At 47.4% G+C, this 16,272-nt stretch overlaps 1 protein-coding gene across 22 annotated transcripts in view; it reads left to right on the top strand.

Annotated features, from left to right (window-relative positions):
* Nucleotides 1-15,767, top strand: part of RIMBP2 (RIMS binding protein 2) — a 301,313-nt gene extending 285,546 nt beyond the window's left edge. For 15 of the 22 annotated variants that reach the window (XR_010837087.1, XM_059040008.2, XM_067016063.1 and 12 more), the window contains 4 exons: nucleotides 3,709-3,812; nucleotides 5,162-5,233; nucleotides 12,130-12,264; nucleotides 14,391-15,767. Coding sequence is in view for 20 of the 22 variants with exons in the window: in XM_059040008.2 (XP_058895991.1) it covers nucleotides 3,709-3,812; nucleotides 5,162-5,233; nucleotides 12,130-12,264; nucleotides 14,391-14,579 (500 nt within the window). In the remaining 2 variants the exon portion in view is untranslated. Of the gene's footprint in view, nucleotides 1-3,708; nucleotides 3,813-5,161; nucleotides 5,234-12,129; nucleotides 12,265-12,770 lie in introns of all 22 variants that reach the window. The other 7 variants (XR_010837086.1, XM_067016073.1, XM_067016058.1 and 4 more) reach the window with 3 other exon arrangements.
* Nucleotides 15,768-16,272: the final 505 nt, after the last annotated feature.

Genomic DNA, 16,272 nt, shown 5'->3' with positions numbered 1-16,272 from the left:
TAAATAGAGATAGAATGCTCATGGACTTATTATTGCTAAGATATTAAGATGTCAAATATCCCCAAACTGACCTATAGATTTCATCGCAACTGCAATGAAGGTCTGTGCAAAGGCTTATGTAGAATCCGTAAGCTAAATCTTTCATGCGTGTGAAAAGTCAAAGGAACTAAAATCGCTAAGACAATTTTTTAGAAGAACAGAAGCGGAAGACTCACGTAACTTGACTTTAGACTCACTATAAAGGCAAACTGATCAAGACCGTGTGGTATTAGAGAAAGGCAGACACACAGATCAACAGAACAGAATGGAGCCCAGAAACAGATCAACACATACACGGTCAGTTGATTTTCAACAAAGGTAAAAATTCAGTTCAATGGAGAAAGGATAGTCTATTCAATAATAGGTGCTGGAATTATTGGACATCCACAGGCCAAAAATCAATCTCAAGCCATAGTCTCACCGTATTAAAAAACTTAACTCAAGATGGAACACTGTCTTAAATATAAAAACAAAGACTTCTAGAAGAAAACATAGGAGAAAAACTGTGATGATCGGGCAACAATTTCTTTGATATATTTTAAAAATTGTGTTAGACGTCATCAAAATCAGATACTTTTCAGCTTAGAAAGACACCATTAAGAGGATGAAAAGAGAAGCCACAAGCTGGCAGAAAATATTTGCAAGTAACTCAGCAGAAAGGGATTTATATTTAGAATACAGAAAAAACTTTCAAAACTTGACAATAAAAAAAAACCCCAATAAACAGAAGTTGAGTCACGGATGTAGAAAACAAACTTATGGTCACCAGGGGATGGGGAGAGAGGGATAAATTGGAAGATTGGGATTGACATATACACACTACTATGTATAAAATAGATAACTCATAAGGACCTGCTGTACAGCACAGGGAACTCAATACCCTGTAATGGCCTATATGGGAAAAGAATCTAAAAAAAAAAAAAAAAAAAAGAGTGGATATATGTATACGTCTAACTGATTCACTTTGCTGTAAAGATGAAAATAATGCAACACTGTAAATCAACTATACTCCAATAAAAATTTTTTAAAAATTTTATCATAAAAAATAAATAAAACCATCAATTAACAAATAAAAAAATAGCCCAGTAAAAATGTTGACAAAAGATTTGAAGAGATCCCTTACCAAAGAAGATATTTGGATGGTAAATAAGCATATGGAAAAGTGCTTAACATCATTAGTGAATAAAGCCATGATGAGAAACCAACACACACCCACTAGAGTGGCTAAAAGGAAAAAGACTGCTCATACCAAGTGTGGACAAGTGTGGAGCAACTGGAACTCTTGTTTGCTTGTGGTGTTACTGAACCAGACTTGGGTCCACTCACCTGATGTGCAGCAAAGACAATTTATTGACATCAGGTTGTGGTGAAGGAAAGTACAGCATTTATCGCAGGTGCCAAGCGAGGGGAACAGGCAGCTCATGCTCCAATGAACCAAACTCCCAATGGCTTTCGGGGAAGGGTCTCTAAAGCAAGGTGAGGGAGGGGGCTGCAGGGTGCCTGGTCAGCTCGTGGACCTTCTTCTGATTGGTTGGTGGTGAGGTAATTGGGAATCAACATCATCAATCTTCTGGTTCCAGCCGTTCTGGGGTCTACGTGCTGGTGGTCGGCAGCTAACTACTTCCACCTGGTGGAGGTTTTAGTATCTGTACCACAGCTCTCAGAATAGCACCTATAGCCCTTGAGGAGGAACTAAGGATCCTTGGCATTGCTTTCTGGCTAAACTATTGTTATTTTGTGTTGCTTGACCTTTTTCCCTTGTTTCCACATTTTCTGACTTCTCGGATTAAGTTTGCTCTTTGGAACTCGGGGAAGGCCTAGGAGGCCAGAGGCCTTCTACAGACAAGAGGCAGGGGACACCGTGTGGCAGGGGCGGGGTCTGTCCCCAGGGAGGCCCTGTAGGGTTCGGCTCAGCTTCACTGGAGCGTAAGGTGGTTCACCCACTTTGCAAAACAGGCGTGGGTTCCTCTGAAGTTAAGGCTACGCTTCCAATCCAATCCTACCCACCCCTGTGTATACTCACGCAAGAGGCATGAGGGCGTGTTCACACAGAAGGCTGTACGTGAGTATTTGTGGTGCTTTGACGAATAGTCACAGGTGAGGCGAAACAACTCAAATGTCTTCCAGCTGAAAATAACTCTGGTGCATCCTTACAATGCGACACTACTCCCCGATAAAAGGAGAACAAACTGTTGATCCGCGCAGTGACATGAATGGATCTCAGAGGCATTGTCCAAAGGAAAGAAGCCAGTCCCCAAAAGCTACATCTGTGTGATGCCATTGAAATGATAGTCTGAAAAAGGCAAAACTATTGAGACAGAAAACAGGCCATTGGTTACCCAGGCTGGAGGTGACGACGGGGGGGCATAAAGGAATTTGGGGCGTGACGGAGCTTCCATATCTTGACGGCTGTGGTGGTTATAAGACCACGTGAGCTTATCAAAACTTGCTGAAAAGTGAGCATTAGAGAGAGTGGATCGTATTGTATGTAAACTACACCTCAGTACAGAACATGTGTATTGTTATTGCCCCCTTCAGAAATTCAGCCCTGCAGAAAACATCCCCTGTGAAGTCAGCAGTGCTTAGCAGCACCGTAATTAACCTCTGGCTACCACTGTGCTTTGCTTCAAGCAAACGTATGTCCTGCAGGCCCTGCAAAGGTGTGCTTGCTTATTTTAAGTGAAAGCAGTGATTCTTGACCAGGAGCTGAGGGTTGAATTTTGCACCTCCGCTGTAGGCCCTATACCTGCCACAAACCACTGCCAAGCCACGTAACTAACGCTAGTTGCTTTCAAAACACCTGCCTTTGAGAGTTTTCATTTCTGTGTTTTGAATTCCAAAAATTAATTGTAGGTGAAAAGCAGCTGTGTTTAGAAGAAATGCTCCAATGCCAGCTTCCTCCGGGAGAAATGTCACTTAGAAATCCGACAAGAGCGGTTTGCCAGGGGTTCTCCACTGACCCTTCTTAAAAACGGCTGTTTTCAGAGTTTTCGCCTCTGCTCTGCCTGGGCTTTCCTCTTCCCTCGCGGCTCGTGCTGCCGTGTGTGCTGGGGAGATGCCCTGGGGCTCCGTCTATGGCAGATCACAGCCAGGCAACGGGAGGGGACCTCCCCAGAGCCTTCTCCACGGGTGGCATCGTTTCAGGGACAGCTGTTAAAAGCACAGTGCCAGGGCACCGGAGGAGAAAGCGGTGGGAAGGGACCCTTGAGATGGGTAGGGAGGGCGCCGCTTTCTATGGACTCTTGCTTCTCTTGATGCCAGGCCGGTGGCTGTGCCTCTGGTCTGAGCGAAAATAACTTGATTCTGTGGCTTCACGGCAGCTGCGCGGGCAGCAGTTTTGACCCGGCATTTGCGGGGCCTCCTTCGAGCTAGGTGCCAACCTCCAGATGGCCCAGTGGCCCTGCCCATGCCACAGCCACCCGGTGCCGCCCCAAACGGTTTAGATGGACTCTTGCAGAGAATCAGTCTAAGTCCCCCTCGTTCGCGGATGTGCCGGAGAAAGGGGTGGGAGCTGCCCTGACTTTGCTGGCACTAGTGCCCAGTGGTGGTGTCGGCCACCCTGGCCATCTGTGACCCGGCTCCGCCCACCCAGCGTCAGGGGAGAGGGGGCGCCACCGGCTCTGAGATCGCTTCTCGGTGGTTTTCTTCTTCTCTTTGTGATGTGAACAGAGAGAAACAGAGCAAGCAGCAGGCAGCCCTCGGTGACGACGCGGCGGATGGTGGCCCTGTACGACTACGACCCGAGGGAGAGCTCGCCCAACATCGATGTCGAGGTACCGGCCGGGCGCCCCGCGCCTCTGCCGACAGCGCCGTCCCTCCCTGCCTCCTCTGGAACCGTCCGAGGGCACGGCTACCCGACCAGTAAACGGGGACCCAGGCAGGCAGGAGAGAGGTCGTGAGCCTGGTGACACGCTCAGGACGTGGAAGCCACTGACGTAGGGTTTCCCTGGACCAGCGCCGGGCAAGCCCTGTGACCCACACCTGGGGGTGATGGGTCGTCCTGGAGAGAGCGAGCCAAGCCCCCCGCACGTGGTCACCGACCCTCGTGACCGCCACACACACATTCACGGAAAATAGAGAAGAGAGGGTGGATGTTCTCGTGCGTGTGGCTTTGGTGTCCTAGGAACATTGTGAAAACTGAGAAGGATTTGCCTTCAGAAATGGAAGGTTAGGTTTTCACTCTGTGGAGCTGCTTTCCTAGACGACCAGACGTGTGCCCGTCCCTGGTCCTCGGTGTTGCTGTTACAGCTGGCGGGCGAGCAGCTTGTGGGTCCGGTTCAGAGCTCAGGTGTACTCGCATTTCTGTGCAGGCTTGGTGTGTGCGTGATGCCCTCTTTTCACGTCTAGAGATAAAAATGCAATTTTTTCTGGTATCCTCTGCTGGATTCTATGCACCCACCTCTGGCCTGGAGCCTGGCATAGAGTAGACACTTAATAAATAGACATTTAATTACAGATTTTTTTTTTTTACACTCAGTGAAAGGCTGTTTGTGCAATGGTCCCTACGCTGCAGAGAACATCTCCTTGAGGCTCCGGGTTTTTATTTTTTAATTTTTTAAAATTTTTATTTGTTTATTTTTTTTGCGGTACGCGGGCCTCTCACTGTTGTGGCCTCTCCCGTTGCGGAGCACAGGCTCCGGACGCGCAGGCTCAGCGGCCACGGCTCACGGGCCCAGCCGCTCCGCGGCTCGTGGGATCCTCCCGGACCGGGGCACGAACCCGCGTCCCCTGCATCGGCAGGCGGACTCTCAACCGCTGCGCCACCAGGGAAGCCCGGCTCCGGGTTTTTAAAGTTAACTATTTGACTGGTTCTAAAGATGTGCCACCAGCAGAACGTGGGGACGACCTTGAATTCTGGCCGAGAATCAGAGCCCGGCAGCCCTTCTCTTGTCGGCTGGAGTCGTCATGACATATCCGTACTTTCTAAGAGGCTAGGGACAGAGGCATTCATCAGATTTACACCTTTCCTCCTTATTTGACTGAAAGAATAGGTTCGTACCAAAATAATAAGAAAAAAAAGAGAAATCATACCAGAAATCATGAAGAACTTTTTTTTTTTATTTTAAAAAAGCAACTTCTGTCTCCAGGAGAACACTATTAACTTGATGTTCTATCTCTACAGGCTGAACTTACGTTTTGCACTGGAGATATTATTGCTGTTTTTGGTGAAATTGATGAAGACGGATTTTATTACGTAAGTTTTGAAGCACCAAATATATATATATATATATATATATATATATATACACACAATCTTGCTCGTCTGCTCTCTCCCCTGACATCATGTGTGACCTTTGTACGGCTTTGCTGGCGGGCTGGCTAATGTGCTTCTCCTCCTCCCTGAGGACGGCATATACTGTAGGACGGCAGTCGTGTGATCTTCACTGTTCCTTCTTTTCTAAGAGGTGTATTTTCGATGTATACAAGCTGTCGGCAAAGGAAGGGTATTCACGTGTTTACGTGTAAAATTTCCTCCATCCAAACCTTTACCAGTTTAACGTTCTGGATTAGTTACTGCGTAGGTAATAAATGCATTGTGAAATAGGAAAAGGGAGAAATACAAAGAAGCATAATTAATTAATTAAAAGCCTCCTCCCTGACCTCCTCCTCGCAGCCGTGCGGACCCAGCCTCTGGGGGGCAGTCGTGGCTCTACCGCGGTGCCAGCCTCCCTCCTCCTCATTCCCGTCCCCGAGGAAGAGCCGGAGGTGGTCATCTTAGCGGCCCTGCCCGGCCAGACGCCCTCCGCCGTCCCCTGCCTTGGGAGTGGGGCCACCATCTTGCCTCAGAGTCCAACCTTTTCCTCCTTTTACTTTTCTTTTTTTTTAAAAAAAATCAAAGTAGCTGAGAAACTCTCAAGTACTGATACGTCAGGTTTCTCTTGGGGTCAAAGGGATTTTACAAACTCAGGCACACGTGGCCTTTCGAAGCTCTCTCCTCTGCGCAGTTTCTAAGAGTATAGTTTTTAGTGACACTATTCTTACTGTTACGGACCAGGGTTCTTGGCCCCCTTAATCAGTAGAAATTGATCAGAGGCCAGACACAAAATTCAGGCACGGCTTTACTGGGACCCCTGCTGCAGCCGGGAGGAGAGAGAACAAACAACAGCTTCCCTTGCTTGCCCGCTCCCTGAGGGGTGCCAGCTGCTTCCTTCTATGGGGTGAGGAGAGGGGTGTGTCCAGGGGTCGGGCTGGAGGCGTGGCTCAGGTGGTCGGCCCCGCCCCTTTGGTGGTGTTGACTGCAGGGGCGCGTGCGCAGTGCCCGGCTTTTGCCCCCGACCCCCTGCTTTTGCTCCTGGCTCTTCAGAAGTGGCAGTTGGGTTTTTTTGGTCTTTTTGTATCTTGTTGTCCATAATTTGCCCCAGCTAGGCACGCACGTGGTTATTTTTAGTCCCTTATAGTTTCTTTGTATTTTGTTGCTGGAGGAGATGACATCTGTCCAGGTGCAAGCCCTGCAGCAAAGGGGCCCGGGTCCCAGGTCCCAGCCTGTCTCAATACTTTGTCCTGTACATTGCAGATAGTTTTTTCTAGGTCATTATCTGCTTTTTAACTTTTCCTTTTGTGTGTGTGTGGTTTTGTTGCTTTGTTTTTCTTTTATGAAGCGGAAGGTTTAAATTTGTCTGTAGTCCATTTTTTCTGCCCTTGGGAGTCATGCTTTAAAAGTCCTTCAAGGTGATACAAGTTATCTTATTTTGGTTCTTCACTTTTATAGCTTCATTTTCACATGTAAATCTCAAGTGTTTAACTTTATTTTCGATTTCTAATTAGAGAAACTAACGTCCCCACACCACTTATTAAGTATCAGTCCTTTCTCCACTGGTCAAAGAGCCCATCTTTCTCCTATGAACTGCATTCCTACCTAGAGTGTTTCTGGACTTCAGTGCTACTTGACGCTATCTCAATTATTGTATTTTTATAATTCATTTTCATATTTGGGAGGAACCGTTTTTGTAAGGAGCCTGCCCTACAACAAATCCATAGTATTCTGTTTAGAGGTGCGTTTAGTTTTTAGGTTAAACTGGGGGGAACTTGACATAATACTGTCTTTTGATTTGGACACGTGGTGTGTCTGACATTTTTAAAGTTTTCCCTTTCATCTGTCAGAAGATTCATGTATTTCTTCTTACACATCCTTTTATATATCTTTCAAAGTTTATTCTTATGTTCTTGCTATTATGATTTTTTTTCTGGTATATATTTTACTGGTTATTTAGAAAATATGTTGGAAATGTGTGTGCGTATATGTGTATGTGTGTATGTATGACCGTGTTTGTGTGAGTATGTGTGTATGTGTGCAGTGTACACGTGTGTGCATATACGTGTACACGTGTACATGAATTGTATGTGCACGTCTATTGCATTGTGCGCATGTGCGTGTGTGTGTGCATGTTTATGTGTATGTAGGGTGTGCCCGTTTATGTGCGTGTTTGTGTGCATGTGCATGCATGTGTGCATACGTTTGCGTGTGTGTATTGTATGCCTCTGTGTGTATGTGTGTGTATATATCATGTGCCTATTTATGTGCACGTGTGTGCATGTATGCGTGTGTGTGTGCGTGCTTATGTGCGTGCATATGTATGCACTGTGTGCCTATTTATGTGCGTGTGTGTTTATGTTCCCCTACAAATCTTTTTTCTGAGTGCATATGCATACCCACTGTCACCAGTTGGTTCTCTGGGGTTCCCCAAATCATGACATTTTGCCTTTTCTTCAACATTTATCAGTCATCTCTTTTTACTGTCTTACTGCATCATTGAAAACAATTCTGAATGACAGGGACGGGGGATCCCCGACAGTCTATATTTTAGTAGGAATATCACTAATCTTTACACTGTTATGTGTTAGGCTAGATTATCAATGAAGATAGACGGTCTTTATAATGTTAAGCATCCTGTTTTTCATTTGCTGAACTTATATTTTTTTGGTCAGTAAATTATTGACCATGGTGTACAACTATTTTTTTTAACAATTGTTTTTAAAGCACTGGATTTGATTTGCTAACATTTTATTCAGAAGTTATATTTACATTCCAGAAATTATATTCATTTACATTTACTGGAGTATCTTTTTTTGTGGCTTTTGGTGTCAGGATTATGCTAGAATTATGAATGAACTGGTAAAGCTCCCAGTGTTTTTCATGCTCCAAACAGATTAGATGACACAGTTAGGTCCTACAATTACATGAAGGTCATTACAACCTGCCTAACAATCTTTCAGGTTCAGTGTCTTTCTAGGATGCAGTTGTACAAAAGTTTTCACTTGCTAAAATAATTACCTTCTTACTGAGTCAATTTTTAGTACTTTATATATATATTTAGAAAGCCATGCCTTTCATTTAGATTTTCAAACGCATAGACAAAACCGGACATAGTATTTTCTGGTAATTTAAACATATTTTTCTAATACAATCTGCATGTCCCCATTCCCACATTGTTTCACCTACTTTCATTTCTTGACTAGCCCACCTAAATTGTATATGATAGTAGGAATCAGATCTCAATGGACATGTACACGTTTTAGTTCTCTCTCCACCAAATGGCTTTAGTATTATCTTGTTGGTCTAATTTGCTGAGTAGCCTGCCCAGTGCAGTTATTATTTCTTATTTGACAAACAAGAACCGCGGATACCTAACTTAATACCCCGAATCTTAAATTTCGCCACACTTGCCTTGTCTGACATCATGTGCAACCTTAAAAGCTCTCAAGAGAGCTGACTTTCAGCTCTTTTACGGGACCTAGTCCTGTGGTCTCTTCCTAGTCTCTCCTTAGTTCCAGCTCGTCCCATAATGCACAGAGTGCAGACAGAGGGGCCTCTGCCGTCTACCTGGGCCTCCCCTCCCCCCCCCCCAGCTCACAGCATGCCCAGTGAAGTCCCCGCTTTGTCTCCAATCGTTGGCGACTCCCAGCGCCCTGTAATACTTTAACCCTTAGGCTGTGTTAGCCAGATGCTTGCGCTGCCCAGTGTCTCTACACCCAGACTCTCAAATCATATACTTTGATAGGTCAGAAGGAAACAGGCCGTACAGTAGCGTTGTAAAGTATTAAAGGAAGCAAAGGAGGAGGCCGGTGCAGCGAGATGGGGCCTCGTGCTGACTGGGCATGAAGAAAAAGGGGCCGGGACAGGCTGTAACGTTTTCTGCCGTGCAGCCCAGCGGACTCCAGTTCTGTTCGAATCTGGCCTCAAACAAACGCGGTAGCAGTGAGGCTCGAAGAGGAGCAGAGATCAGAGTGTGAAGGAAGGGTCTGCAAGAGGGGGAGATGTCCAATTTTCTCTTAGAGAAAGTTATGGTCAAGGGTTTCGCAAGTGGACCGTTTAGGGGAGGTGGGAGTCCCAAGAGGCCAGGTGACGGGCGATGGAACGGCCCAGGGGAGGAGAAAGGGCCTGCCCTGAGACGGTGACGGGGGAGGCTGACAAAGATAGGCTCGAGGGCACGCAGGGCTCAGACCTGTAGTCGTGACATCTTCCAGGAGGATCTGCAGATTCTGCCTCGGCCGATGGGTGCCCTTGGGAACACAGAAGTAAGGACACGGTAGCGAGGAGAACACGGCTTAGAAACGGTTGAGCTTGAGGCTACAGAGCCTCTCCGGCGTGGAGGGGGACTCACGCAGGTGCGTGATTCTAGCGACCGCGTCTCGTGCAGGGGTACGTGGCGGTGGACGCCAACGGTGAAGTCGTGTCATGTGCGCTTTTGACGTGTGATTTAGCAGAACCGTGCTGGGAGGCTCAAGAGAAGAGAGAAACCATGAAGAGCGCAGGCAGTTCCCTCCACCGCTGTTATCAGGGAGCCCAGGGCAGGGCTCGGCCCAGGGGCCCGAACACGCAGGCCCGTCGGTCTCGGTTCACACAGGTGCCTCTTGAGATGTGAACATGGTGCTGATGGGGCTGTGTGTGTAAAGCTGTGCGTTTTCATAGAACGTAGCCCCCAACAGGAGCCCGCTACTCCGTCCAGTGCTTGCTTACCTCCGGTGCTGGAGGGAAAATCTGGCTGTCGGACCTACTGAGAGGTCTGGACTGGACAGAGGTTCCAGCGCCTTTGCATAGACATGTCTGCAAGCGCTGGCGTGGAAGAAGTCACCAGGGAGACATGTACAGCACAAAGCAAAGATGTCCTAGGAAGAGTGCCTAAGTAGCGCCAATGGGGAAAGACGAGCTAACGGTGGAGCCCGAGGAAGAAGGGCTGAAGCGGCCACAGGTAAACAGGAGGGTGGGGTCTTCAAGGTCAGGGCGGGAGGAGCTGGTGGCCGACTGGGCACGTGGCTGTCAGGCTCAGGACGGGTTACCACACAGGAAGACATGGGGGGGTACCTGGACCCGCCTCTTTAAAAAAAATTAATTTTTAATTGCGAGAAAATACACACAATTTACCATCTTAATCACTAGTAAGTGTACAGTTCAACAGCGTCAAGTACACTCACACTGTCACGCAACCATCACCACCATATCCGTCTCCAGAACTCTTTCCCTCCTGCATAATTAACTCTGTCCCCATCAAACACCAAGTCCCCACTGTCCCCTCCCCCTGGCGCCCACCCTTCTCCTTTCTGTCTCTAGACTCTGGCTACTCTCCGGACCTGTGTAAGTGGAGTCACGTCTGCTTATGACCCTTCACTGAGCGTAATGTCCTCAAGGATTGTCTCCCTTGTAGCGTAGGTCAGAATATCCTTCCTTCTTAAGGCTGGATAACACGCCACTGCACCACATTTTATCCGTTCACCCGCTGGCGCACGGCTAGGTTGCTTCCGTCCTTTGGCTATGGTGAAGAATGCTGCTGTGAATAGAGGTACACAACTCTCTCTTCAAGATTCTGCTTTCAATTCTTCTGGGTAAATACCCAGAAGTGGAATTGTTGGATCATATCATATGGTAATTCTGTTTTTAATTTTCTGAGGAACCACCATACCGTTTCCTCCATAGCGGCTGTACCGTTTTACAGGCCCACCAACAGTGCACAAGGTTCCAATTTCTCCATATCTACACCAACATTAAAGTATTTTTATAGCAGCCATCCTAATGGATGTGAGGTGGCATCTCGGCTTTGAGTTACGTTTCCCTACTGAGTAGTGGCGCTGAGCATCTTGTATGTGCTAGTTATAGCCATTTGTCTTTTTTTTTTTTTTTGAGAAATTATCTATTCAAGTCCTTCGCCCACTTTTTAATTGGGTTGTTTATTTTGTTAAGTTGTAGAAGTTCTTCATATGTCCTTTATAACCCCTTACTAGATACATGACTTGCGAGTATTTTCTCCCATCGCGTAGGTTTCTCTTTCACTCCGTTGCTCGTGTTCTTGGAGGCGCAGTTTTTAATTTTGATGTTGTAGGGCGTCTCTTTCAAGTTGTCATCTCCTACACCTACTGGACAGAGAAACACACTCCCAGGTTGTCCGGGGCCCGTTTGGAACTTGGTTTGGGGTTCTGTGGGGCAAGTTGGCACCGGGGGGTGGACGTGGTGGGCTGTGAACTGCTCGGCACTGACGTCCAGTGGGCAGTTGGGACTGTGTTCCACGCACGGACGTGTGACGGCGTAGAAAGGCCCGGAAGGATAGATACCAACCTGAAGCGGTCACCTCGAGGAGGTGCCAACACTTTCACCTTCCCCTCTTGGGTGGATTCTTACAGTGAGGCTGTAGCGACGCGCAGGTTGAAAGATACCAGGTGGAACCGGTCGGCCCCCTCGATCCTGCCCCCTCATGCGACACCCGCCCCCCCAGCCCCGCTCCCCTCCCTCAGTGCACCCAAGCAACGGTATTTGTACAAGTTCCCGTGGGACTCAGAGGTTGGTCAGGGCTGAGAACCTCTGAGTGAGATGCTCCCAGGGGCCGCGCCTAGGTGTGCCTGACCCTGAGAACCGCCCGGGCCCCTTGGCCGAAACAGGTCCTCGGCTCCACCCCAGACAGGCCAGGTTGAGACCTCAGGGTGGGCGCCAGGACCCTGCACTTCGAGCACGTGGCCGAGCTCACTCTTGTGATCGGGGGAGTCTGGACACACTGGAGTCCCCCTCCTGCCTGCCCCACTTTTGAGCCAGAATAAACGCGCTACTCTGAGCTGTATTCCCTTCCCTAAAGTCAAGTGTTCCTCTCGTCCGTGTGTTTGTAGGGGGAGCTTAACGGGCAGAAAGGCCTCGTGCCCTCCAACTTCCTCGAAGAAGTGCCTGATGACGTAGAAGTCTACGTGTGTGACGCGCCGACCCGCTCCCCGCGGGGCCCGCCGACCCGCTCCCAGACGAAAAGGGTAAGCACGTGCGCTCAGCATTTTAAGCCCCGTCCCACTCTGCCACAGATGGCCTGCCGCAGCCTCTGCAGTTTGCTCTTTCTGTGTCTTGGGCCGAAAGGCATACACCCTGAGTTTTTTCTCTGCCCTTCCGTGTCCGTGGGGGTTGTGCCCCCAAATTCCTAATTCTAAAGCAAGTGTACTTGTCCCACCAAAATGCCCCTGTCAGTCTAGTCGATCTGCTTTGCTCACGGAGGAGCTCCCCGCCCTACATCACAGACGCGCAGTCCCGTTGACGAGTGACGGGGGGCTGGCTAGGCCGTAGAGTCGGTGGGCAGTAATGGGAATTCGCCCTGTCAGGGTTTTAACAGATCTTCTGAACAAAGGTCAAAGAACTTCTCAGCCATATATAACGATCAGATTACATTTGTTTGGTGTCTCATTTTTATTTTATTTCATCACTGCGAGTTTTTATATATTATCTTTTTATATATATTTTATTTCTTTGCTCATCTGCTTGGAAACAGAAGAAGAGTGTGCATTTCACCCCTTAATCAGGCAATGTAGCCTTCACGTAAGTGAGCAACTGAAGATACCTGTAAACATAGCAACCTAAGCTACCTGCAGTGGACCAATGCGGTAGACTTAAGGCTTCACGGGGCGGGGGGGGGGGGCGCTAAAAAAAAGAAGAAATATGTCTCAAAAACTCACTGGACCTAAAGTGTTATTGGTCTCAGTTGTAAAGCAACTGAATTTGTAGTGAAATAAATCATCTTTGATAATCATTTCCTACGATTTACATTAAGAATATTTGGAAGGCCAACATTGGGAACATATTTCTTAACAGGCTAATTGTTTGTTTACACAGAGTGTTCCAATGTCTATTCATAATTAAAGCTGCATATTGCATTGTTAGCCACCCTTGGAAAAAGCACAACCTAATAAATGTTTACTCTGGAAATTTTACCTATAAAAAACGCAACTCAACATCGAGCGGATGAGTAGCGAACGCGAGGTGACCCCGAGTTGGCTCTGAACACCCCGCACGCTGCCCGGAAGGGCACACAGCTTTCCTGAGTGACGCCAGCCCTCGACCTTACGGGAGGGCGGGTGCTCCTCCCCAAAGCACAAGCGAGCGTCCCGATCACACGGCGTTGGGTCGGAAGACTGCTTTGTCGGTGCACCAATGCAATACCAAGTTTAACGGAACATGCAGCTCAAAGGATTGCGTTAGATGGGATAGATGGTATCTTCAGGTGTCCTTTGGGATGATGTAGTAGGTGTTCGCCATTAGAGTTAGACCCTGATTTTAAATCCAAGGAAGCTTGAAGCCCCTGGGCTCGTATCTGCCCGATGAATAACGAATACTCGTATTAGGAAGAGGTTCGCTCCGGTGAGGTAAGGGAGCGAGAGGAAAAGTGATACTACATGATCGCAGGCACGCACGCGACCGTAAACGTGGGTGAGCCCACGTCGCCGTGCCCGCCTTAGAATACAGTGCTGCGCCCGGGAAGCACCGGGAAGCACTCAAGGGTACGGAAACCCTACCACGTGCTCTGTAGCGACAAACGCGCCCCTTTAATACCTTGGAGATAATGAGAGCGCACAATAAGGGCCTTCAGGCTTTCTTTGATTGAAATTCAGGTTCATTTTAGTTTTTGTTTCTGTTTCTTTCAACCGGCGTGCCATCTCCAGTATTTCTGTAGTGCACTAACCCAGGGAACGCACTCGACAGTGTCAGCGTTTCATACACCCGGGTGGTTTCCAAATACGGAACTCCCTTTTAAGAACTTTTGCTTTTAAGATTACGGATGGGCACTCGGCCAGGCTTACGCTCACCTCCTCCTTCCTGCTTCTGGTCTTAAGTTACAAAGTAAATGATTTTACCCAGTTTTGTTTTGCCCAAGCAACGGCCACCCCCTCCCCCGGAGGCAAAGACACCGAAACCCCCCACTGCGGGCCCTCTCTGGGGGGGGGGGCCCTCAGACGCCCTCTCTGAGCTATGCCGGGGGTGGGGGGGAGGGCCGTGTGCCTCTCACGGGATACTCTCCCCCCTTTTGCCCCGCCTGGTGGGAGACGGGGCGCAGCGAGTGGAGGGATGCCGCCGGGCTCGCGCGCTCAGTGACCTGTACCAATGTACCTACTAGGTTCCTCCTGAGGGTTCAGGTACGGCCAGGAGAGTGCCATCTCCCACAGCCCATCTCCATTCTGGGTCACCTACGTCATCTATGGGTACTGGTAGTCCTGGGAGAGGCAGGGAAATGTCCTCGAGAAAGAAAAAGGGGCTGCTTTCCAAAGGCAAGAAACTGCTGAAAAAGCTGGGTGCAGTGAAATGATTCACGGGCTTCCGGACAACTTCCAAATCTATGTAATTCTCTTTAATTCCAAACTAGGGCTTTCATGACTCAAGTACTTCCTAAAAAACCAATCTCGTCCCCTGACACCAGTAGAGAAACGCTCTTTGCACTACCGTCCACTGTAAACCCAGCGCCAGGACAAAGAGCTGCTGGTGCCCCCGCCCGGCCTCCGTGCCCTGGCGGGAGCGGGGCTGTCCCGTGAGCGCGCAGGGCGGCCAGTAGCTCTTTGTAGCTCACTCCCTACCTGGGGTCCCAGTCGTTGTGCATTTGTCAACCTCTCTCCCTTTTCAAAAATGCTTGCCTCATGATGCATAACTCTCACTTTAACTCTGGTCTTGAAATTCCTAGTTTAATCGCCTTGATGTTCTGCCTTATAAATGCACAAGGGTTTGTACTGTCCAATAAAAACTACAGTGTACACTTTGTATGTGTCGTGCATTCAGTGCCCTTCACCCTGACAGACACAGTGGTTTGAAACCAAGTTGCACGGGCCGTGCGATGATAAGATCCTGGTTTTTTGTCTTTCGAAGCAAGCCAGGCAACACACAGGAAATGTTTACTTATTCAAATCATTTACAAAAGAGGCGAGGAAGTAACTTCGGTAAAGTACCACTACTGCAACCGGCCAAAAAGCTGGTAATACTCATTGCTTTTAGTGTTACATTTTGTGGCATATGGATTTACGTTACTTTCGTTGTCAAAATGCCATACACAAATAATCAACAATGAACAGCACACACGTAAAGCAATCCACATAATGCATACGCCACACCAGAAACACACTAAATTTAAGTCTGTTCAAAATGACTCCATACCAGTCTTCACCACTGGCACCCGAACAACGGCAACACAGACTTACAGAGTTGCTGGCAGATGGATTTGATGGTTACTGTTTTGTAATTCTTGTCCACTTGTAAATTGTTTTTACTCTTTATACATACTTTTCAGACTGCCTTTCTTTTGTAATTTATGGAAGGTTTATAAATGAATGATGAAGCTTTCCCCATTGTGTCTCCAAAAACTATATTGTAAATTGTAATATAATGGTATGTGGTAGATTTATTAAAAGGAAATTACTCAGTGTGTGGTTAAGTTCTGTGTGGGTGTGTGCATGTGTACAGCTAGTGTAAAATATTTTATAGAAATAAAATTTGTTATTTTATACAATGTCATTTATTCTGTATGTTTGTTTTGAACACTTTAAAAAAAAATCATAGCAGCATAACTGAATTCCTTTCTCCTATATGTACAAGAAAAACTCTGTAACGTTACCTTTTCTGGCACTACTTTTTCTCTAAACTGATTCTGACCTGTGTTTTGGGAGTCATTTACCAAGTGCTGTCGCGCTCGCATTGCTGCTGACAATTCACTCCGTGGCAAATAAACGGTAATTCGCACCGAGTATTTCTTGTGAAATACGTGCAACAACGACGTCGAGAGTGAGTTCAAACCACATTCATAACATCTCCCTTTGGCAACTCCAGAATTCAAATGATCTGAGTAAAGAGCTACACCAGCTAAATACAATAAAACCCAACTTAATTTTTCAAATACAAAAGCATTTTCCTGAAATCCTTAATTATTTTAAAATTCTCCAAATTCTCAAATTCTTATTATCATTAGAGGTACAATCAATGTACAAGGTGAAAATATAATTCAAATGCATAACTTT

The sequence above is a fragment of the Kogia breviceps genome, chromosome 15 (assembly GCF_026419965.1).
Source record: "Kogia breviceps isolate mKogBre1 chromosome 15, mKogBre1 haplotype 1, whole genome shotgun sequence".
NCBI classification, from domain to species: Eukaryota; Metazoa; Chordata; class Mammalia; order Artiodactyla; family Physeteridae; genus Kogia; species Kogia breviceps.
Note: the sequence above shows the minus strand (reverse complement) of the source record. Positions and strands in the feature narration are given on the sequence as shown.